The following is a 25,682-nucleotide window of genomic DNA, read 5'->3' as shown; positions in this document are numbered from 1 at the left end:
TTGAAATGCGCTAAAAATACTGTGAGAGAATTCCGAAAGTCGCAGCGTTAATAACGAAAATATCTTAATTGTTTCGAGATTGCACATTACAAGTAACATATTCACTCATAAACTATCGAAGACGATGGAGAAGCAAAAATATTTCTCTTTCGACTGAATTATTTCCATCGGACTGACACAAAGTCCATTAAGACGTTGCCATTCGACGGCCAAGAAACGCTTCATGCAAGGTCAATCTCCTTGCGCGGTAGAAAGAGAATCGCCGAGCGGCTTTTCCATGCGAAGTATATACCCGGAGCGAACGCATTAAAGTTGTATCACGTTGCGACGTCCGCGTATAAGTTAGGGCTTGCGAGGTGCGCGCATGCATAAGTGAAACGGCGTATTCGCCGTTCGAGGAGGTATAATTCCGGCCGCGTCTGACGCGCGTAACAAGCCGCGCTGCACCGTTACACATCCAACCCCGTCTGCTATTGCCGCGGTGGAGGAAAACCGGGTCCCTCGTGCTCCCTAATGATGTGCCAACAAAACGCGGATGAAGAGACAAGGGAGCGTAAGCAGATCGAAGGCAATCGCTGTGCGGGAAGCGAAAACGGAACAAAAAGGAAGAGTGCTCGCGCGGCGCGGCGGGGAGAGAAGGAAGACAAATACGCTCGGCGAAACACAACGAAGTGAGCCGAAAATCGTGAAGACGACGCTCGCCCGCCCCCCCGATCTTCTCGAGGAAGAAGGGGTTTTTCGCCCTCCTTAATTATCCAACTGACAATTATTTTTAACGACTTTGCGATATCTTAACGAGACCTAATCCGCCGACGTGGCGTCCGTTAAAAAAGAGAAGAAGCGAGGAAGGAGTGAAAGGGGAGGGCGCCGCAAGGGGTGTCTCCTTATATCGCTCCTTTTTAATCCCTCTCGCTGAAATCTCTTATTACTGCGCGCCGTAACATTCTTAGCCGGCGGGCTACCCTCCGGAAAGATTCCGAAGGACCCGGCTCTTTCTTACGCTTGACTTTGTAACGGCGACACGGATCTGAGCGCCGTGCAATTAGAGGGCGAATAATAATAATCCTTGTGGCGAATTGAGATCCACGTCGCGTCTTATTTGAACATCGAAGCAAACTCGTCCTTTTTCGTCATTTTAATAGTCTCGGCTGGGAATTCAAATGTGATCCTATTAAAAAGAATAAATGTTTATAAAGCTGCGTTCTCGGATAAAAAGTACGTGAAAGCATCTTGGAGGAGCATATTAATGTTTTATTTAGATTTTATTATATAGTTATTATTTTTCTTTCATTTTCCATAATTGGACTTTAGAGCTACTTTTCCCACTCGGGATAAACTTACGCAATTTTTCCACCATTCTAGTCTACATTTAAAAATAAATCGTAATTTAGAATCACCATATTATTACTCTGTCATTTTCCGCGATTAAATTCTAGAGATATCACTTATTCGAGAAAAATTATGCGGGCCTTTCGATTAGATCGAATATCAGTTTTTGATTACAGATTCTTCATAAATACGGATCATCAAGCTTTTGTTTTCCATAAGAAATACAATCGACTGAAACCGCCGAAACGCGATATTGTTCAGAGCATAACGCAAACAGCGGGAGAAGTCTATTAGCTGACGCGATCGCGATCACATGAGCGAGCGTCCACTCCCATTTTCAATCCCCATTACGGCACGTCTAATCGTCTAATAATTGAAGCGAGGTAATTACCGCGCGATAGGCCACTTCCCACGTCTGGCGCGCCTGGCTCATTAAGTCGTCGCTTAATGATAGTCGCAATCGGTCAGTCCTTGCCCGCTATGGTCACGGCAAAGTGCGCAGTCATAACACTCGGCGTATTAGTTAGTTTAATCCCGTTTCATCATTTATATCGCCGAAGGACGCGGATTTATTCTTCCGCGTTAAGCGGAATCCGATGACGCGCCATTAGTCATCTCTCGGACGATGTCTCTCCGCGATATTTATTTATGATTAACGTCCGCGCAAAAGCGGTAAAGATATTCCGCGCAATCAGACGAATTTCAACGGCAATTCATTCATTATGCCAAACGATCGCTGCGCGCGCGCACGTTCGAATAATCGAGAAATCCTAACGAGATCCGCCGGGGCTTTCGAGTCGCGAGGTGCCATTAGAAGTCCGGCGGCTCAGAAGAATAGATTCTATCGCGCGCGCGCGCGCGCATTACCGCGCCAGGGTCAACGATGCTCAACGCCGATGCGTATTTATAGAGATAAATACCAAAGTGCTACCGGATACACCGCTGCCGCCTCGAGCCCACTTGTCACACTAAGGATTACTCGTGTTCCCACTGAGCCTAGCTCGCGACGCTTTGGGCAGGGACGGATTAGAGGAAATAAACTCGGATAGCCGAGGCGGAGTGAGCGATGTCGTTCCGCGACGTCGTTCGTGCACGTTGACAAATTAATCAATCGGGAGTGAGACATCGAAAACACCGGCGATAGAAGTGAACGGAAATGACTGCTCTCGCATTCACCGTTCATCGAAGAAGTAAAATCAATCGATAATCAATCGATAACATTAAGGACGAAGTGAGAGCGCGCTCGCCGGCTTTTATCAGAAGCGACGTGTCGAATCGATCGATTCGAGATCCGCGCACATTCGCGCGTGAACGAAGTCTCGCGTCCCGCAAATGCGCCCCTGTCTCTTTGGGGGGCTCCGATACCCTTCACGCCGGCTCTCCGCCGCGACTCTGCATTTAAATAATTAAAGATCCGCCGGGACGGATGGACGCACGGACACTCGTCGTATTAATGGGATAATCGAGCGTTCAACGTCGACCGAGAGAAGCATCGGCCGGGACGGGGCGGCGCGGCAGGGGAGAGGTGAGAGAGAAAAAGAGATCGGTGGTGGTGGACGAGTGATAATGATTTTATAGTCAGCTGAACTGTCCGGAGGAGGGGGGGGTGCGAGACAATTGACTCGATAATACGGGTCTTCCTGCCTGGCACCCGTTGATACCGACGGCGAATCGAGTGCGAGCGCTCGGCCAAGAGAGAAAGAGTGAGAGGGGGTGAGGGGGAGGGAGGGGGGGAGGCGAAGGACAAGGATAAATGTTCCGTTCGCTAATGACCCCGGGTGCCTCTTTAGGAACGGCTCCTCGACTTAGGCTACCGGTCGAAGACCTCTCCACCTCTTCGTCAGACGCCGAGAAATCAAGTACCTGACAGCAGACTCCACCTTCTGGCTGCTCCCGCCGATGCATCCTCGTCGCGTTTCAGGGGCTTGATTTTGCGAATGACTCGTCATTCGCGCCAACGTCTGAGTTCTGAAGACTCACCGGAAGGCCTGATCCAGATATCCGTCAGAGTAATAATGCAACTCGTGTGAAGCGCAACGTAAAATCAAGAGTAATGAAAAGTTTGATTTTTCGATCAACAGGCGGAAGGCCAAATTGGCGAAAAGGGACTGATATACGTTTTGATACGCGAGAGTCATTCAACCTTCTCAGACTCCCGCGAATGACTGTCGTGTATCAAAACGTACATCAGTTCGTTCGATCGAAAAATGAACTGTTCATTATTTTCAGATGCGTCTGCTCTAAGTAACAATTAGTGCCCGGAAATTGCAGGTGATCGAACAATCCGGTCAGTTCGGATTTTTTTAACGACTTTTTGAAGATATATTCGAACAGTTTGGGCTAACATCAGATCCAAAAATTTGGAAATTGTTATATAAAAAAAATTTTATACCGAATCTATCGAAATCAATTAACTCAATTTATAAATCAAAATCTTCCAAGTTTAGAAGTTATTCATAAATTTTTTCCTAGATTTTCTGTGTAACATAAAGTATCGATAAAAAGAATAATTTTATGCATTTTATATAAATTATTTTTCGTATAAACTTCTAAATGAATCTCGTTTCATTTAAAGAAAGGCAAGGCAGAAAATTCTGTAATCCCGCCGGCGAGAAAAGGATTCGGAATAAAAGACGGAAAAAGAGAAAGAGGCGTTTGCGCGCGCGGAGGGTTCAGGCGAGCGCAAAAATAGCCTCGGGACACGTCAATAATTAATTAACGAAATTTATCGATACGCCGGTGCCGTTATCTTGTCTGATACGCGTACGAAGTGATTTCGTGGCCGAGCCGCAAGATAAGCCGTCGTCGATTCATTCGGGTTTGCCTCGTTCGCGTGGAAATTACGACTTCCTCGTGATCCCTGGGACATTCAACATTTTCTGAGGGAGGCGAAAGAAACCTGCTCGCACCGAACATCGTCCAGGTATTAAAATCAGCCGGATGGGCAGGTGACTCGGGACAGTTGAGTCGATATTTAATGTTCCGAGTTCGATCTTTCGAGCGTAACGTACGCAGTTTTTCCCCGCTATTTATCGCGCGTAATAATGCGTGAACGTAATTTGTCAAAGTCATAAATTTCCTTATATACACACGTGCGAATTTTTCGACAAATTACTTCGACGCAAATTACAACCCAAGTGTATCTATATTATTTCGTGCGATATTATTGCGCGTTAACGAAATGTACAATTATTAATTTCTGAATAAATTCTCGCTTTTATTTAATCGTCGTGTGCGCGTTCGTAAGAGCACGATTAAAAATACGGCGTTGTTCTTTGAATCGCTGATCGCTATTAAAAATATTATGCAGACCGATTTCATTTATTTGTCCGACGCCGGTGCCATATGGATTAAACAAATACCCGAGTAAGTTATAGCATTGCTCACGCCACTTCCCAGAAACATCTCCCCGCCGTGAGTTAATTACAAGATTGGCTATCGCGGTTCGTCCGGATACGAGCGAGGCGAAGTACCAGCCCGCCGTAGCTTACCGCCTCGCCGTCACTTTAATCGGGATTGACCCGTTTTTAATGAAGCCCCATCGCACTCCGCGCGAGCGAGCAGAGCCATTGATCCTGCGTGCGATGCGCCGGGACACGATTTCGACCGTGTCCTCGGATCCTCGGGGGTATCGGGCCGCCCGAGACATCGTGCCTTGACATCTTAAGCGGGGTGGGGCGGCCATCGGGCGAGATAACGAAATTAGCCCGGCCGCTAATTTATTTCCTAATTCCCGCGCGAGCGGAGGTGTGAAACAGCCGTTCCGGGCCGTGGTATCCGCCGATAACGGGTCTGGATGAGGAGTAAAAAAAGAGAAGAAGAGGATTCCTTCTCGCACGTCGTCGTACAGCGGGCGTGAGAAAGAGGGGAAGTCGTGAGCGAGAAGGAGGGAAGGACACCGGGGAAACGCGAGAGAGAACGGACGAACGGGGGAAAGAGAAGGAGGGAAGGAACGAGGAGGAGATAATTCGAAGGCAGGAATGCACGCCTACGTTCACGACGACGTGTTTCCCTATGTAGATACGTGTGCGGTGGTCACCACACGAGAACGCGCTGGCAAGCACACGTGGAATGCACCGTTGTGTGTGCATACTTCGCGTAACGGGCAGTTATAGACTCGCTGATCCTCTCCGTGGCACTAAATTTCCTCCCTTCGTAATCCCTCCACCTCCTTTCTCCCTCCTCCCCCCCCCTCCCCCGCCGAGATGATTCTCCGCGTGATTTCGCCCAGATCGACACACCTTGATGGATCGAGCGCTATATGCGCGCGAATCGTTTAAAATTCCACGTTAATCTGGATCATCGTTTAATCGGCGATTAACGCGGCGAGTGAATTTCGGCGCGGAATAATCGGGGGGGGGGGGGATTTGCATATCGCCGTGGTGCGTGTGTGGGAAAAGCGATCGTGTTTATTACCTGAGCCGACGTGAAATATCGCGCGTTTCATCGCGTATCACCGCCGTCACATCGTATCGGCCGCCAAGATGCATTCCGACACTTGATCGTAGTTTTAACGATTCCTTTCTCTCTCTCTTTCGCCCATTCTTCCTTTCTCTTTCGTTTGCTCTATCGCGTCCTTTCAGCGTGAACAAAATAATGATAAAAGAATACGCTCTTGGGGACATCGATGCATTCGTTACTCTCAAATCACATATTTGTCCAGATAATTAGTAATAAAATGTTACAGAATTTGCTATCTTTCGTCTCGTCGTATGTATCGCAATTCGCATAATAATTGTAATGACGATTTTCGATGAACGAGATAATTTAATAGCTTCCTTCCAAGATTTTCAACAAGTTCATAAGACAATTCTAACGTGATTAATTCTTCGCACAGTCACGAAGTGACAGTCATTCCACAACGTGCTATTTCGAACAGTGACTGCGACCCGCGTGACGAATTACGTTTTTCCGCACGCACCTTCCAAACAGCCGTTAAAATTCCTGAACGCGCTAACTAACGACATTCTCGATTATTCTGTTCGCTGGTCCTCGAACGCCAGTTTATGGCTGTCAGGATATACAGACTTACATATACATGTATATACGGTATATATGTCTACTTACCAATGGAGTCCACACGGTATTGGATCTGACACGGAAACTCGCTCGTAAATTCCCGCCGAACAAATTTCCAGCATGTGTGTCGCGGCAACTCTTAGGGTCAGCGGTTCTCACACATAAAGAATCCGAAGGACGAAGATTCACATCGGCAACAACTAAATAGGGCAACCGTAAAAACACATTAAAAGTCTGAAAAGCCCAACAAAAAAGTTTGGGCATATATCTAGTGCTACTTAAAAAAAATTGCGAGTCATCATATTTGATTGCATATTGTAACATATTTTAATTTAATAACTGATTCAATTTGTTCCATTTTTCTGTAATAATTATAATAATATTTTCCATGATGACATAGTTGAATAATTTTTTCCAAGATTCTGTCAAGAAGTTTATGAAGTTCCAACATGATCGATTATTATACAATGATGTGTTACATTGCGAGATGAGCACATATTTCAGTATTTATTGCATAATTGTTTAATTAAATCGATTATAAATAGTGAAAGATATATATAAACTATATATGAAGACGCAAAACAGATTAATGAAGATATTTTATACTCAAAACAAATTTTACTCTTATATACAAAATTTTCTAAATAAAAACAGTACGATTGTAAGTAAAAATCTTATTAATTGTGTCTTTAAATAAAAGGTTAGAACACAAATAACAGCTCATCATTGCAGAGTCTATAAAGTTTGCTTCAATTGGGAGATGTTTGCGCGTATCGAATACTATATAGATGCGCTCTCTATTAGTATCATGGTCAGAATAATTTCCAACGCAAAGGATTAAAGCAATAGTGGCATGTTGAAATTAGATAATGAGAGCCCGTCGCGATGATGATCACTGGGGAGTTGGGAGCGGCCGGTAATCAGAATCTCGCGCGGGCGCGCGTCTACGTTGCGTTACACATTTAAACAAAAATACACATCACGCGCGCGCGCGCGCGCACGATGGAGTACTACTATCTCAATCCGTACGCAAATGAGACCCTCCGAGACGAAAGTGATGCGCGTACGGATCGCGAGTGTGTGTGTGTGTGTGTGCGCGCGCGCGTGTTTTCGTCTTTGCGTTTGCACGCATGACGTACGCACATGCGTACGCGCACGCAGACAGAACGTAGGCTGTTGACTGTGCCGAGGAGAAGGAGATACCGGAGGACGGCAGGGAGGGCGAATCAAAGCCACTCAAAGAAATAACCAGTGCTCATTAAGAGTAATAATCCCTCTCCTCGACCGCTTCGATTGTTTCAAGGGTGTCATACGCATCGTCCCGGCTGCGACGCGTTGCGCGTTATTTAACGATCTTCCTTATTATATTATATATCTTCGTTCCAACTCACACACGCGAGGAGCATTAATGATCTTGAAAGGAAGAGGTCTATCGGCTAAAGAGATACAGCGTTGAATAACTCGCGTTTCCTTTGGCCGAGTTACACCACACGAAGCTCAACGAGATCAAAACAATAAAAACGCCATTGTTTGTCAGCCGTAAAACTCGTTCATCAATCCTGAGACTCGTAGGATTAAGCATCACTGCGTTTCAAAATAAATATATTTAAATACGTGCATGCGTGTAAAGCTTTCACGAAAAATTTATTAATTTTTAATTAACAAAGAGAGGATATGTAAAGATTCCCTTATAATTAATAATGAATGCAGCAGGGTCAGCATCTTTTCGAAAGCTTCAGGATTTTATGAAACATTTACCGAGCAAGTCCCATAAATAGAAATAGCCTTGCATTTATTTACGCGTAAATTAATTCAAATTCAAGCAATAGCTTATGATTTTTGCCTTCCCGTGGAACGCGTTGTGATATTTCAATTCATAAATAACGTCCATCGTCCGTCACGTAACACACGTTCTCCATTCGCGGTACGAGCGCGCTCGAGTCATTATTCAGCCGATTATATGAAATAAGAAGAGCAAACTTCTTGCCTCCGATATCGCGGACGACGAGTCTCCGCGAGGTTCTCCGATAATGAATTTGCCATAATTCCGTGAACGCTCACGCAGCCGTAAGAAGAGTAGAAGAGAACGACCAGAACTATACTGTGGCCAATGTTGTTGCGCTAATCCCCCATTTATCCGTAACACTTTTCTCTTCTTTACTGCATGGCCGTGCTTTCTTGTTCCGAGAAGAGGACCCTCCCTTTCGATGGAACATAAAAACACGGATTATTTGCTCGTCCGATCGGGGTAAACCATAATCCACGCGAACGCGCGATACTCGAGAGCGAAGGTGTGAATCAAGAGGGACTGAAAGAGAAAGAGAAAGATGGAGAGATGTTAGTCAAGCAGTAGATTGTCGTACGTGTATCAGTGGTTCTCATTAAACACAAAGAGAGAACGGAACGAGCGCGAACGGGATTCCGCCACTCCGATCCAGCGGTCTAATAGCTATCAATTCCACACCGACGTTGAAGAGCGGAGGAACAAGAGAGAGAGAAAGAGGGAGAGAGAGAAAGAGAGAAAGCTCTCCATCCGCCGCTCGCCTCGTCCTCCTCGCTGCCCCACCAGCTCTGATAATTACAGCCGAGCGTCCAGCGAATGAGCAGGGATATCATTAACACTTCCTGCCACGTAACGACTCCTCATCTGATACACGATACGCGCGATACAGCCGTGCGCGTCACTGCGTAAACCTGTCAACCCGCCTAATCGACGTCAGAGGATGACGCGCTCCTCGCGATCGCGCGCGGATCGCATCGCAGGTTCGATCAGATCGGCGGCCGAACTAGTTCGATGACGAAGCGTTCCACACTTTCAATCGCGTTCACTTTGATGTTTCCACGAATAGCGAAAAAAGAGAAAAAAAAAGAAAAAAAAAACGAGAACAACTCCGTCCCTGCGGCGCGTGATCTTGAAATTAGAATTAATCATTCGTCGAGGCACCGCGCACACACGCGCGCACAGCCGTCTGATACACGAATCTCGGATTATCGACTCCTCGAGACGGCCGCAGGAATTATCCCGTCAATGCGCATCGGCCCGCGGGCCAGCTAATAACTACCAATTTACCTGTCTCGCTCGGGCAAAAACAGGTTCCGCATAAATTCTCCCCCGGTTACCACGGGGATGCTATTATGACAACTAAGTTGGCACAAATCAATTACGCACGAATATGCCATCCAGCCTTCTGCCATTCCTTCCCTTGCAAAAGTCAGATAATTTCTGGAATGCTATTTCTAGTTAGAGATATCTCTCGGATATTTATATACAAAACCACTCAGATGTAATATTTTACAGAGCTGACACTTGTTCCTTTCTCCGTCGTAGTGAGATTACTTTCCAAATACAGCATTTGCATTTCGCTTACGTTTTACGAAAATGTTTAAATCACACAAATTGCAGTGCTTTGGTAGTTTTGCAAAAACATTACAATCGCAGATAATTATCGAACATTTGTGTGTAAAGCGAACGAGATGCAATATTTTACGAAATTGACATTTGCATCATTGCAAATTGATTTCGAAAGCTAAAGGAACTCAATGTTCGGCAGATTGCTGCGAAAGAGTTGCGCACATTTAGTTTAAAAGGTAAACAACCTAATGATTTTTGCGCGACTTGCGAAACTGACGCAGCGATCAAGGCTGAAGAAAGCTGGCCTTAAAAACTTTCACGAGTTCTGCGCTCCATTCTAATGAGAATCGATCACGATTTGGTTTCAGTAGCGGCTGCGGGCTTGAGCGGCGGTCTACTCGGGGGCGGTCTGATGTCACTGCACGTGGAGGGCGGCACGCAGGTACAGGTACCGCGCGCCTTAATGCATGCATTCCTGGAGCAGGACCCGAATCATCCGGGGCTGGAAACGGTGCGCCTGCCGACAGCGGGATGCGGCGGCGCCGATGAGAGCGCATCGCCGCCGCAGCATTGTCGCGAGGTGGAGAGCGAGCTGTGCCTCGTGTGCCGGCGCTGCGGCCGCGCGTATCCGCAGGAGTCGACGTTGCTGGCGCACCAGCGCTCCTGTTACCTGGGCCATCAGCAGCGTCGCGGCGCTCTGCGCCTCATACAGGCGCGCTACGCCTGCTCGTTGTGCGAGCCCGGCGTGCCGGCGCGCACTTACGGCACCGTGAGCGAATGGCGTCGCCACGCCGAGACGTTGCAGCACCGTGCGCGTCTCGAGGCCGCTCAGGAGCGCCAACAGCACCAGCAGCAGCAACAGCAGTTCGAGGGCGGCGCGCAGTCGGGCGAAGAAACGAACCCGCTCACCGACGAGATGGAGGACGTCGTCAACCAGATCACTCTACTGGCGGCGCGTGCAGCCGCCGAAAGCACGACCGGTCAGCCACGCGAGGCCAGCCAAGAGAGGGCCGGCCAGGACAACAACAACGGACCCGACGCCAAACGGCAGAAGCTGGTGCAGGAGGTCGCCGCGCTTGCCGGAGCGCGTTAAACGCTGCCGCCGGATCGCGCACGGAGGCTGGTCGTCAGGCATCTCTCCTAGAGATGGGAAAAGATATACGTAAAGGCACCGGAGAACAATGGGGGAAGAGGCGAGCCGAGACTCTACCGATAAAAAAGGCGGAAGGGGATGAAAAACCAATGGACGTCGCTCGGAGATGAAAACTCGAGGACGTCACAGTGGACGAACCAATGTTCCTAACCGGCGATGAACGAGCAACACGGGAGCACATACTTCCGGTGGAGCATCCCGTCGGGGGCATCTGCCCTATGGCGGTAGCAAGGGAGCAGGAGGGGGGAAGCACACACATCATTTTAACGATCATCGGAGCGCGCGACGATCGTCGATCTCCTTTCTCTCTTAATTTTGTTGTTTGTGCACCGTCACTGTATAATCACGTGCCCTGCCATCCACACATCCCGCCCCTCCTCGCCTCTTGGCTTCCGCCACCGATTCGCCTATTATTTTTGTAATGCAAATTCCGCGCAACGCGCGCCATGAAGCCGCGCGCTCTCCAAAGTTCCTCTCGTAGCACACGAAAGAAAGAAAGAAAAATTAAGATAAATAATGAAGGTGAAGAGAAGAAGAAAGAAGTGTAAAAGGACTCGGCGAAGGCACGGGTGTCTAGGCGAAATCGCCCGAGGAACGATCGTACGAGCGCGATCGCGAAAATCCTAATCTGTTGGCGAGCCCAACGGCCGGTCGCGAAAACAGTCGGCAGCTCGAGCGGATCGAGTCGCGATGCCGGGCACACGTCTCGAAACGATGCGCGCGGTTACATTTACCAGGAGAGGAGAGTACGGAGTGAGTTCCGGAGGGAAGAGATAAAAAGAGTGCGTCGTGCGACGCGAACAACGCGCGACGTCGAGGTGGGCTAACTTAAACGTTCCTATGTAAAGTAATAATAAAGATTTAAAAAAAAAACAGAGTTAACTAAGAAAAAAAGAAAAGAGAAGTAAGAAGAGTAAGAAGCGAACGCTGTGTCAAGATGCGGCGCAGTAGGGTAGAGATGGTGCGCGATGCGCGAAACTAAAAAAACGCCGCCATTGTTACGAACACGTACGTACATATTCATATATATATATATATAAATATATACACACACTACACGCATTACACATACACGTACATTTTATATATATATTTATATATATATATATACATGCACACAATACCCACCATGCATAGATATCAGACAGTCTCTCTCTATCATTCTCTCGTTTGACGCGCGTGTAGCTTTTCACAAACGTGTATATATGTGCGCATTTGTGTGCGGGCGTGTATGTATACCTGTTTTCGCAAATCGTTGAGCGACTTTAACGACGATCTTGAGAAAAAGTAAGAGAAGAAAACATTATCGGAAAGATTTTGAAGTAAAAGTTCAAGAAATGTATATACATACACACACGTATACTGTTCTCTGCCACTTTCTCACTCACACATACTCACATATATACACACAACACGCGCGAACTAACATTGGGCTCGGCACGTTTTTTAACGTTCCTATTAAAATCTATTGTTTCTTGTAATTTGACAAAGAAAAGAAAAAAAAGAAAAACGTAACGAAATGGCGGACGAAAGGGATAACGACGGTATATAAGACGGTATCCGTCGTCGACACGATTCGCGTGCACGAACAAGCAAGCAAGACCCAGAAACATGGTTCCTATATTTAATAAATTATATTTATTAACGCTAAACAAATGATTAGTAATAACGTTAATGATTATAATATAATAATATTAATAATAGTAAGTAATAATAATAATGAAAATAGTAATAATAATGATAGTAATAACGATAGGCGTTAGAGAGCTGTCGGTAGCTATAACGATTATCGCTAAGCAACGCTCGATATGATCGAACAATTGATCGACACACATCGACGCTCGGGGATTGGGCAGCCCGACACCATCATCGAAGGGACAGAATCTGACCTCTGTGTTCTCCGACCTCTTCTCCATGTCGAGCGAGGGTCTTGCACAAGTTACGAATATATTCGAACGGAAAACGCGTACGAACTTTTCAAATCTCCAGAGAAAAATACAGACCAAATATGTGTGCATATATGTGTGTGCAGCACAACGTGAAAAAATAATGGCCTCAGACTTTTTCGGTTCACGGGTAGAGAATCAGACGAGTATTATTAAGATTGAAGAGCTCCAGGAGTATTTTCAATCCGGGACTTTTTACCTTTATTTAAAGACTCGAAAAAAAAAAAAAAAAAAAACTTTTCGTACGCATCTAAAGAAAGCAAATTTTGTCAAGATTGTAGAGATTGTTCCGAACTGCGGGAAAGAGAAAAGGGGGAGAGGATTGCGCCCTTTCGATCGGCAACAGGAGAGGGATCGTATAAAATCGAGAGCAAAGAATTCACTACTAGCTGATAAGTTATGAATAAATTACGATTAAACTGTAGAACTGTAAGGGGAAAAGGGAAGTACATGCGCGTTGATAGAGACGACACACGAACACACAATATACACTTCTCACTCATACATGAAGATATATATATAAATATATATATATATACATATATATATACATATATATATATATATACACATCAGAGTAATATATATACATATATACATTACATATATGTATATATATAAATAAATAAAAATGAATGATTTGAATAAATAAGAAAAAAATATATATATTTAAGTAGATAAATATATATATATATATATATACATATATAAATATATATATATATATGATGTTGTGACGTACTAGAATTCTCGCGGATACTGTCCGGAGCGGTGACGTGTCTACACGCGTACGTACGTCGTGTTCCTCCTCGCTTTAGAAACTCACTTTTAGGGCGGTTATCAAGAAAGTTCGCGCATATATTGCGGCGCGTCTGTGAAGTTACGGGACGCCGGAAGTGCCGCCGGAAGTGCAAACAAAAAGAAAAGAAACCGTAGCGTTTTACGTGCCGCAGTATTGAATTTATGCGAATTATTAGGTTTAAAAAAAGGGAAAGGGGGATATATTGGTGATCGGGGGAAAACTAAGGTGTCGCATGAAACAAAAGGGCGAATATTGGGGGACGCTTGGATAGAGAGGTGCACCGATAAATGAGCTCATTTATCTCTAAGGGTTAGGGAACTCGAAGAAAACGGGGGGGAGGGAGGGGGGGAGGGGTCTGAGATTCGAGGACACTAAACACGTGGTCGTTGAGATCAAACGAAACGCGAAGTAATAACTACATTCTAAGATACTAAGCAACTCGAGGTTCCTGTCTGCAAAAAAATGCTTTTTCTAACATAACGTTGGTAAAACGACGATCATTATATTATATTTGAATTATTATTATTATTATGATTATAGATTACGAATATTATATTTACATGTATGTGGTCATGTATTGATTATTATCTATATAAACGTTACAGCGTTGAACTAGCGTACATTTAACACACATATACAACACGGTCCAAGAGAGACACACGGAGAGACACGCGTATGCACATTTCTAGATACACATGTGTACACATACAGTCGCACACATACACACTAATCGAATCGTTAACGTCGGAATTCTCAGTGAAATCCGTTTTTTCCGACCGGCGGTGGTCCATCTTTACAGGACGTAACCGGGCGAAACTAAAAAAAAAAAAAAAAAAAAAAAAAAAAAAAACGTGAATCTTTATTTATATAAACCGATACCTCGCAAAATATAAGACAATTAACGGGTGCGATCGAACCCCGTAGAATTAATTAAGGCGATTGTCGCGGAATTGTGCGCACGTTCGGCGACCACAAAGATCCGTACTGTCTTTAGAAAAACATTGCAAACGCGATACGCGGCTTTATCACTACCATTATCACTAACACTAGCACGAGACAAAATGTTCCAAAAAGCGACAGCTTAACTTTTGAGCCGAGACTGCTAAGACTGCTAAGAGAAAGAGAGAAAGAGAGAAAGAAAGAGAGAGAGAGAGAGAGAGAGAGAGAGAGAGACAGAGAGGAGCAAAATTCATTTTCCCTCGTCGCGTTTCCTACGTATGTGTAGTTGTAGAAAAAGAAAAGAAGAAAAAAAATGCACTTGAACGCACAAGAGGATGCGCATCGACGGTATCTATTGCGATCTTAGTTTTTCGAATTCGTTCGCGAGAGATGGGGAAGAGCGACGTGTTTTGTCGTAAAGATCGTAATATTCGTTAAACACGTATCAAAAAACACACACGAACACACACACACACACACACACACACACATACACACACATACACATGTACACATACATACTAAAAAAATCGAATTTTGTGTATGAACTCGGAACTACACATCGCATACCAGCGTGATTCTCAAAACGCGGCTACGTACGTGCGCGTGTACGCAAAACCGGTGCGGTCGGTTTTGACGTTTTGAGTTTCGAATACGGGAGATTGCGTGATAGAGTAACCGAACCTCGCTAGCTGTTCCTAAAAATCAACAATGAGTGAGTGATGAGCGTGTGCGGATTATGTAATAGTGTGAGAGATGAGTCCATGATTATGAGAACGAATATGAAGAAAAAAAACGAATGCTATATACATATATACATATATATATATATATAAATATATATATATATATTACTGCGTTGCGCGGCGAGAATTAAACGTGACCGATGTCGCCGATGCCGTTTTCCGTCGATACGCACGCGGTCGCTGCCACGCGCGATCGATTTAACCGTGTCTCGCCCTCTCTTTTCCCGCGAGCGCGCATCGACGAGAGCAGAATCGAGCGGCGGCGCGATCTGATCGCGCGGAGATCAGCAGGTATTACGCACTTTTGCGGAGAACTTTTCTTCCGCCCTTTTCCCGCGGCTTTTCGCTCGACGAGGAAAAGAGAGAGGGAGATATATATATAGAATGAGAGAGAGAGAGAGAGAGAGAGAGAAAGAGAGAGAGAGGAGACGACGGTCGGGACAGTTTTGCAAATTTGTGCTATATTTCATGTGACCGTAACGTGTCACGTACGACGAGCGGACGGCCCGGTATGTCGTGTCAGTAGAACCGTTCGACGATGGAAGAGGCTACGGTGACGTTGAGGTTTTTTTTTTCATTTTTGTAATCTCGTTGAGTTTCTACGAAGTGCGTTGAACCTGTCTATTTATTATTAACTTTATCGATTACCTATATTGCTATTGTGATTATTATTGCGATTATTGCTATTATCATTATTATTATCATTATTATTGCGTTATTGCATTACTATTGTCATTATTATTACCACCATTATTGACCGATATTGACTTTTTGCGAATTTGTTCGAGCGGTACTTGATTGACTATTAATTAATGGATACTAATTGATAACAATAGTGACTAATTCTTGTGAGAGATTGCCATGTGTATATCTATATGTACTCACTATAGGGGCACTGTGAACCTCGCGTGGGTGCCGCACACCCACAGACGAAGCGGTGTACCCGAAACGCCGGCCCGTGCAACCCCGATGATGTTGGCGCCGCGCATCGGTTCGGTATACGATCGGCGAAGAACGAAGTCGTACGGTGTAATCGAGGAGAGAAATTTCATCACCTTGAACACCTTTTCGATAGAGGGAGAGAGAGAGAGAGAGAGAGTGAGAAAGAGGGAGAAGGGAGGGAGGGGGACGAAATAAGCAGATGAGCGCCTCTTTTCGCGCCTCTCGCCAGGCCCTTTTTGTAAAACGCGGAGGCGCAAAGAGATCGGCAAACGAACGCGAGGGTGTGAAGGCGGCTTAAGAACAGACATAAAGGTGACGCGCGAGTGCGTATACGCGTATCAAAAGTGACCGTCGGAATAAAATACGTTTTACAAGAGGAAAATAAATACAGCAGCGCGAACTTTTCCGCGAACAGTCTCGCTGCATTTCATCGTGCCGTCGATGTTAAATACGACACAATTGTCAATGTCGCATCTTCCGTTCCAGTCACTCTCGGGGGGGTACACGCGAATTCGTTTCACCGAATCCCCATTTTAAACTCGGTTTTCGTAAACGACGCGCGGAGAATAATGATTTTCACGCGATCGACGATCGGGCGAGGAGCGGTGGAGAGACAAAGAGCCGTCCTCGTTCTTCTCGCCTGATCCAGCGCTCCGTAGATTCGCGCGCGTTCTTCGCGGTGTGTACAGGCTTATCGTTATCCATTCATTGGTGTTGCCGTGTGCACACATAAACGTAAAAGAAAAGGGAGTCGTATACGCGTGCGTGTAGTAACGCTTTGTGGTTCGAAGACGGCGGTGCGGGAAGATCGGGTGGAAGACGGGAAGGCCGCGGCGGAGTCGCAATCGCGAAGGCGCCAACATCGTGCGGAAAAAACGGGCACGGTGCAATCATGTTCCTATTAGGTTTCATATCTAAGCGAGTAATTAATTATACCAGTAAATATAATGATGATGATGAAGGATACGATGATATTATATATTATTGGATATATATACATACATATAGTATATATGTATATATACACGTACATACGAATACCAATCGTGGTCTGCGATCCCGCAGAATCATCCAAATCCTCCTCCTCTATTTATCCCTTAAAAAAAAAAAAAAAAAAAAACTAGAAACAAAGTGGCATACTTGATCCTCGTGCGTTTATTATCGCTCAAAAATTCAAAGCGTTCTATTTTTCTTTTAATTCTAAACTTCGGTACTTGCATAGATTTCCAGTAACGTTATTGTATCTGTAAACGAAAATGAACTTAATTCAAGACTATAAAACGGTAAACTTTTGAGCGGTAGTGTATATCCCTATTTATGAGCGCACGTACACGTATGCAGTTTATCACGCGCGCATAGGAGTGCAGTTTTACAGCACAAACGAGCTGAATGACTCTCCTTCTTCCCACCCGTCCTGTCTCTCCGCCTATTTATCTCACACTATCATTGATATCGAAAACTTCGAATTTTGCTTTTAGTTGCAAAACAACTTTTTGCACGAGGCAAGAATCTCTTTAGTTCACCAACTCCGACGGAAGCATTTTCTTCACGTCAAGGAAAATCGCAAAGGACGGATGAGGACAGTATCATTGAACGATAAGGAGGAGAAAATAATACATAGTTCCTAACGCGTCATTCAGAATTGACATCTTCTAGATTTACTTCTATATCTTAAAAAAAAGGCTTCGTTTGCGAGATATTAAAAAATTTCGTTCTATCTTAATTGCCATCATTTTTTTTCTACAAAGTTCTTATTAAGTTCGGAAAGCTTGCAGCAGCAGAAATTATCTATGAACGAAACGTACACGAATAATACATTATCTTAATTTTTTGACAAAGATATTTCAATTTTTAAACATCGTTAAAATGTAAACAACTAATATCTTATATAATAAAAGAAATTCTTTATTATTATTAAAAAACGACTATGCAGTGCAGAAAATTACAAAAGTGGTATTAATTAAACTTGAAAGGATTAAACATTCGATACAATGTACAATTAATAAGATCAAGTCACACAAATTTATTACCGCACATTATATTACGTAAGATAAAATATAATTGTAGAATTATATTCATCAAATAACATTATGTATATAAGTCCCGTTAAATTTTTAAAATTGCAAACAATAATAATAATTTAATCTAAAAAGCAGACTGAATACATTGGAACTACGACAGATAAACTGCCAAATAATCTCTAAAAAATGTAAAATTATGTGACAACACAATCGAGAATTTGATCAGCGCTCAACTGCGAACATTATCGCGGACGCACAAGCTGACAAGCGACACTGTCATTCTATTACTCCGGATTTCATTTTATTTCCGGTTCGCGAGGCAATCCATTTCCGGTCGGCGAATATTAGTTCACCCGCAATTTGCATAGAGACGCGAAACACGCTTGCTTGAAGAACCAATGTCGCGTGATAAACTCGGTTATCGGCAGCGCCGATGACAACGATGACTCGACTGTCAGGTTTTCAATCACGGACCGGCGTTTATGCCATAAATTATTTTGCCGATTATCCCGTTACATTCTATATATCGCGAATACGTTACGTCAAATAAATCAACCAGCTATAAAAATCACACATGTTTACTGAATTGCGCGAGACTCTCTTGCTCTCTGCAATTGAGTTATTACTATAGAAATTGCATTTCGTATAATCACCGTCGTTATTGATCTACCATATCTTTGAATGCACCCTCTATTTCATCCCCCCTTGTCCTTAGATTCCTACACACCAAAATGCAAACTCACTTGATCTATGGAACCCTAACGAGAAAAACTAGACTGTACTAAAATCTCGACGTATTCTATTAAACGCTAGTTTATCAGAAAATCGATATTCCTGCGTGTTTATTGTTTCCTTGAGTTCTTCGAGGATGACAACGCTGGTTTCGGCGTGACGCTTAGTCTGCTTTTACCTCGGAAAAATTGGATTCTCTCGTCGTTGTATATTTATTGGCAAGATGGAGAGATTCATTTTAAGAAGCTATTACGGTAAGTAAATATTTTAAATATTTTAATCAGCCACATTTTACAAAAATTTAGTCGCAATATTCACACTTAATTAATTTTCTGATATTTCAAATTTAACAGAATAATAAAGAAAATTGAAACTCACAGAAATGTAGCGTTAAATTTTTATGTGACAATAAGTCGAATTATAAAAACCAAGTTCTTGAATTTTTTATACAATAGTATAGTTTGTAATTTTATTTATGAGTTTGTAGAAGCTTAATCTTTAGAAAGAAAGAAATTATATGCAACATATATGCAATATTGTATACACAAAGAATCACGATCTTCCGGCTTATTAATAATTTTTGTTGAATGTCAAAGAGACACGTTATTCAAAACATCGCTAAAATTATTATTATCAGTTGCATTTGATCTCTTATATCGCGACCTAGACAACTCTTATACTAGACAAGATTTTTTCATACGTAACCCAAACTCACAAGTTGCAAATGGCCAGATTGGTCATTTCTGAAGCTGATACACCTTCATAGCTGGATTACGTCCTGCGAGAAATTCGAGCCAACTCAAAGAGTACGCCCTGTCTTCGCCACCCACACAACGCTGTATATATGCGTATGTTATAACAACGGTGTCACGGATATCCTATGTCAGAGAGAGATTACGACGCGGAAGTAGGAAGAAGGGGGAAAAATAGAAGAGGCGAGTCGCGCGCACGGGCGCCCGTCTCGTTCTCGAAAAGTGTTTGCTCGCGAGATGGAACGCAAATTAGGTTTGGACGGGGATCGAACCCCCCCGTCGTATCGAAATAAAGGCGGCATGTAAAATATACGCCGCTCCCTCCCCCATCCCCTCCCCCTAACCCAGCTACGCCCGCCACTCGTAATCTTGCGGGGTGAAAGGAATAAGGAAGACTATATCTACACTCGCCTAAGCTCGTAGACGCTGTCAGGTTCCACCTTGAAGCGACGAGACGCCTTCCTTCGCATCGACGTCATTTCGTATGCTAACCTTGATCTCGTATATAGCTGTCCTTCTCCCCCCGAAAATTATCATGGAACACTATTGATTTCTCACATAATTGACGCGATATTTGATGGATGCGCAGAGAAAGTAGAGACGTCTATTTATAACAATATGCTAATTAGGAAATACTTAGCGATATACGATAATGCATCTATTTTTTACAGGTATTTCTTATTTAGGTAAAAATTATGTTATATGTATGTACGTTTTAATAAAAATATATTCTCTTACGACAACAAATTTTATTAATAACGACAGTTACACGTGACAACGTTACTAAGACATGGTAAAACATATTATTACAAACATGGTGAAACATATTATTTATAAAAAAAATAATAGCTATGTTCAACCAGCTATTTATAAAATATGTACAATAATGAATCTATTTTTTACAGGTATTTCTTATTTAGGTGAAAATTATTTTATATGTATGTATGTTTTGATAAAAATATATTCTCTTACGACAACAAATCTTATTAATAACGACAGTTACACGTGACAACGGAACTAAGACGTGGTGAAACATATTATTACAAACATGGTAAAACATATTATTTATAAAAAAAATAATAGCTATGTTCAACCAGCTATTTATAAAAGATGTTAATATGTACAGTACATACATAAATGTACAAGCAATAATATTTGATACTATCTTAAGTACATAGTTGGTACTAATTTATTCATGACGAGGAGGGAGCGTACAACCGGTCAGTGCCTCAAACGAGCATTATGTTAATTTTGAAAACCTCAAGGTATTAATACGTTTTGTCAAACCTCGCGGTACGATCGCATCGCGCTTAACTCAATCCGTCGTAATGGCGATATGCCGGAAAAGTGACGAGTGTCTCTCTCTCTTTCTCTCTCTCCCGCTATTTATATATATATATATATAAATTTAATGACACGCCGCGCATAAAAACATTTCTCCATTATACGGGATACGGCTGTACAAGGTAGCAGGTGTTAACGTTATTGCCCATTACAAAGTGCTCCACTCGAAAAGATTTGCATAAGACGCTAGACGACTCATTCCGCGCGCGCGTTATCGCGCTATTGTCGCATTATGTATTCTGGAAGATACAACCCCGCGGTACCCTGCATAATTTGCGAGCGTAAAGAGACGTCTTGCGCGATATCTCACTTAAGGCGTACCTGGTTGAGGAAACGGCGCGATCCAGAAGGCGAGAATCCGTCGCTTAATAATTCAACCGTACGATGTGAGAGCTAATCTTTTCATGTCAATAATCAATTGTTAAAAAAATATTTAACTCAATTGTTTTTCATTGTAGAGAGTTTTTTAGAAGTTTGTAGAGTGGAAAAGTTTCAAAACAATTATATCCGAATCCATTTTTCATGAATTAAATTTTCATTTTTATGAATCGCAATGTATGAAAAGTTTAGATGAGATTCAATGTATCGAATGAGAATTAAATGTTCTCTGGATGACAACGGGCGTTACATTTCCACTGTATTATACTCGAAATTCCAAGAAAACCCGTAGGAAAGAGTCTTCTTGACGGAAGGAAATGCAGAAATAAATTCACCTATACAGTTTCTCGGCATCCTACCCATTTCCACTCAATCGTATCGAGTACACCTCCGCCATTACATACTGGAGTATCTGGTTACTCGTGCAGCAGTATGTATCTACGAAACAATTTGTATTGAACTCGACATAGCTTCTATATCCTATGTATATATTTAGTTTTTCTCTTAAAGATATCGACCTTCTATGTATTCGAAAGTCAAAGACATTATAATTTTTATTAGAGAAAACAATATCAAATTAAATCAAGCGTTCCATTAATGCTCAAATAACTATTGTTTTCCGAGTATCCGAAAAAGAACGAATGCACAATCAAAAAGAGTAATATAAATTAGAAGAATCTATATGCGTACCCTGCTCGTTCAAAATAAATTTCAATATATTATAAACTATATTATTAACAATGTCGCAATTGTTTTCACGTTCGCGAGAAATACTTCCAGTTTCATTGCCATTTTATCTTGGCCTCAATCCATTACATTTGCTGTATTACATCGGCATTGTCATAAATCAATAGATAGCTCTAAGCTTGTTAACGCTGCTAGTCCGGATAAAGCATGTCACGTATCTAAAGCTTACGTCACACCGCTGTATTAAGACGCGTTACCTGGAACTATCACGACACAATTTTATTCAACTTATCTTTTTCATGAGACAATAGCTTTTTAATTTTCTCTACATTTAATTTTATACAAGTATTGGGACCGCAATAATTTTCCAACTATTGACAAGAACAATACTAGCTTTGGATTCATTTTCTAAAATTATAAGAAACTTTCGACCAAACAATATGCCTAAGAAATTGTACTGCGAATGAAACAAATATAAGTCTTTTAGTAAAAACTATCCTGCATAATCTATTTTTAGTACAAGTTCCGATTTTAAATTTAATTTAATGCAAATACTTCTTATGCCATGAATAAAATATCTATGAAATTAAAACAGTTTTTTTTCGAAAAAATTGCCATTTAATTACCATGTTAATAATTTCGATATTGATATAAAAAAGATTTAAAAAGCCAGAACATATAAGTTCCTATAAAAATAGATACACAACAACGCCAAATATAATTTTATGTGATAGAATTAACGCATAATGCAAAACGATTCAGCTAAACTATCTCGCTGCTAAATTAATTTGCAAATATTTATATTGCGAGTGATCAGTGGAATCGCGCCACCCGGTATGTGAGAAACGTACATCTTTTCGCGCGCGCTGCGCAGCACACGAGATGACGATACCTATATACACGTTTACCAAGAGGTCGTATCTTCTCGTTAGCCGCGCGATGAAGCTACCCGCTCGGTAGAGTCACGTTTTTAATTTCTACCCGGCCGGCCTTAGTTCATTTTCACACCCCCGCAGAGTGAGAGAGCCGCACAGAGCGCGCGTTCGCCGAGCGTCTAATAAGTAAATAATAACTCATTCCGCCACATAACTTCTGTTACACAGAGAAGTCGTCGAGGCTTCTCTCTCACGTGTCCGAGAGCGTTATTCGTTTCATAAGTAATTAATACGGATTCCCAAGTGACACCTCGCCGCAGCCGCTGACTTGATTTGCGACAAATGTCAGCCGGTTGGTACGCAGCGCTCGAGCGCAAAAAATGCGACGTGAATGTTGGTCGCAAAAATTGTGCAAGGTATAGAATAAAGCGCGAACGTATCTAGCATTTGGGGAGAAACTAGAAATTGTCGAAAAATCGATATGTATGTTATTTCATGATTTACCGATAATGCGATTTATATTTAAGGAAAACAGTATTCCTAACGCTTGCAATTTTTATCTCGCAATTTGTTGTCACACTTTAAGAATAACAACATTATCGCGAATCTTTTACTGATAATTTCGGAATAGATAATCGTCAAGCCTAGCGTTTAAATGTATACCTAGATAACTGACGGATGTACCTGCGGGAAGAAATAAAACACAGAAGAACGAGGCTTGGCAGAAGTATCTTCTCCCGAATACCCGAATACGTAGACGCGCGCCGCGGGGTGGGATGAGAGGCGGGGAGCAGTCCGAGGGAGGAGGGCCCAACCTCCTTAGGATGCATGTGTTTGCCTTTAATACATTTTTCGACGATGTTGACCGAGGCGTATCTCCAACCCGTCCACGTGTGCGCGCATATGTATGTGAAGCCGACAACCTACAGGGTGCCACTAAAATATTCACCTTGTCAGAGCTGCGGCTCCGCAAAATGTGGCTGGCAATTTCCGCGGTGCCAAATTCAAAGTGCTGGCAAATGAGAATGAGAAAGAGGGACGAATTCCCCGGAGGACTGCGCTTCGCCTGACTCCGTAAAAAGCATCTTTGCTCCAATATGCATTGCGACTAACAATTTAAGGCACGAAAATGCTTCCTTCTTCTTTGAGCTATTTCTGCACGGCCGAGAAAATAAACCTCAATTCGCCAGGATGATTCTTTTAACAGATATAAAACTGTATCTATATAAACAAGTAAATATAAACAAAGGCCTAACAATATATATATATATATTTGTTGCTATGAATTTATTTCAACACATACCTTGTACTTATATTTGTATTTATAGAAATATAAATTTATCTTCATTCACACTTGCATTCTTATATTTATATTCACTCCTATTTATATAGAATAAAACACGCAGCTCTAACTACGCAATACGTGGACGCATTTGTTTTTATCTATTTAAATAAGTTTCTCTCCGATCCGATTGCAACATGATTTGCAATATAACGCGTTTTGTCGTCCATCGCTACAATGGCCGAGCAATCTCCGGGGTGATTTCACGTGACATGCATTTCGCCGTGGAAGCGCGCGGCGGGTCACGGATCCAAAAGGGTTGGACTCAAAGACTTGCCGGCGCTATTTCCGCGAAAATCATTCGTGAAGGATCTCCTTATCTCACTATGCAAGAAGAAAGAGGGAAGAGGATAGAAATTGACAATTCCTCTGGTCTCTCAACCTGTGAGCGGTCCGCTCTCTCTCTCTTCCCTCCCCCGAGGTTCGTAAAGGTCTGAAAAGATGAGAAGCACGAGAAAGCTGGCGAGGTAGCGAAGAAGGGGGGGGGGGGGGCGCGACGAGTGTCCTAGCGCAGATAGAAGAGGAGCGAAAGCTACACCGGAGTGAAGGAGAAGTGTGCACGGGGAGTTAGAAGACGAAGAGGTGAACCTGAAAGGAAGGAGAAGACGACGAAGAAGACGAAGAAGCGTTCGTACAGTGTTTGTCCAGGAGGAACCGAAAGAGTAGCGAGTGTGTTCGTAGGGAACGAGGGCAGGGGGCGAAACGAAAGGGTGGCCACCCCTCCTCTCATCCACGGCGACCACCCACGTAGGTGGTGGCTGTGTGTTGCAGAAGAGCCCCGGAGGTGGGATGGCTCCGAGGCAGTCCTCTCTTGGAGCATTTCAATATATGGCGAAAGCCTTTGAGGTTGCGGGGGTTCCGACAGGGTGAAGCGGGACGAAAGGAGGCACCCACCTCTCCGCGGGGCCGCGCGGCGGGCGGGTGGAGTGAGAGGCGCTATTGATTCTTCTTTTAATCTCGTCGCGACCCATCCCTCGTAAGGGGGAAGCGAGCGAAGGCGAAAGAAGGATTCGAAGGGCGGCGGGGACAAGCGTCTCTCCCCGTTCAAGAAGGGCGAGGAGAGCCGGCCGGCGGGGGGGGGGGTGAACCGTACTTATTTGAATGTGTCGTCGCGCGAGACAAAAACGACGACGAATCCCTGAAATCGATGTGGCATCGCAGCACCACCACTAACTCGACGCCGACGCCGTCATCGACACTTGGCGATATCGCGGAAATTCGACGAGCGTAAGCGCCAGGCGTGGAGGCACGCGTGAAACGTGCACACGCAAGAGAACGAGAGAGGAAAGAAGAAGGAGGAAAGGGGTAACAGTGCGAACGGGC

The 25,682-nt window shown here is 43.5% G+C and overlaps 1 protein-coding gene and 1 long non-coding RNA gene across 10 annotated transcripts in view; one reads left to right on the top strand and one right to left on the bottom strand.

The window, feature by feature from the left end:
* Positions 1-17,192, top strand: part of zfh2 (Zn finger homeodomain 2) — a 363,357-nt gene extending 346,165 nt beyond the window's left edge. For 7 of the 9 annotated variants that reach the window (XM_012375086.2, XM_012375085.2, XM_067357313.1 and 4 more), the window contains one exon: positions 10,069-17,192. In XM_012375086.2, the coding sequence (XP_012230509.1) occupies positions 10,069-10,793 (725 nt within the window). In that variant the 3' untranslated portion in view covers positions 10,794-17,192. The remainder of the gene's footprint in view (positions 1-10,068) is intronic. The other 2 variants (XM_067357316.1, XM_012375092.2) reach the window with 2 other exon arrangements.
* LOC105676889 (uncharacterized) overlaps positions 1-25,682 on the bottom strand; it is a 203,848-nt gene that overhangs the window by 148,502 nt on the left and 29,664 nt on the right. The window contains exon 4 of the long non-coding RNA XR_010890779.1: positions 6,397-6,548. This is a non-coding gene — a long non-coding RNA (uncharacterized lncRNA). The remainder of the gene's footprint in view (positions 1-6,396; positions 6,549-25,682) is intronic.

The sequence above is a fragment of the Linepithema humile genome, chromosome 6 (assembly GCF_040581485.1).
Source record: "Linepithema humile isolate Giens D197 chromosome 6, Lhum_UNIL_v1.0, whole genome shotgun sequence".
Lineage (NCBI taxonomy): Eukaryota > Metazoa > Arthropoda > Insecta > Hymenoptera > Formicidae > Linepithema > Linepithema humile.
The sequence above is the reverse complement of the archived record's forward strand: the minus strand, read 5'-3'. Positions and strand labels throughout refer to the sequence as shown.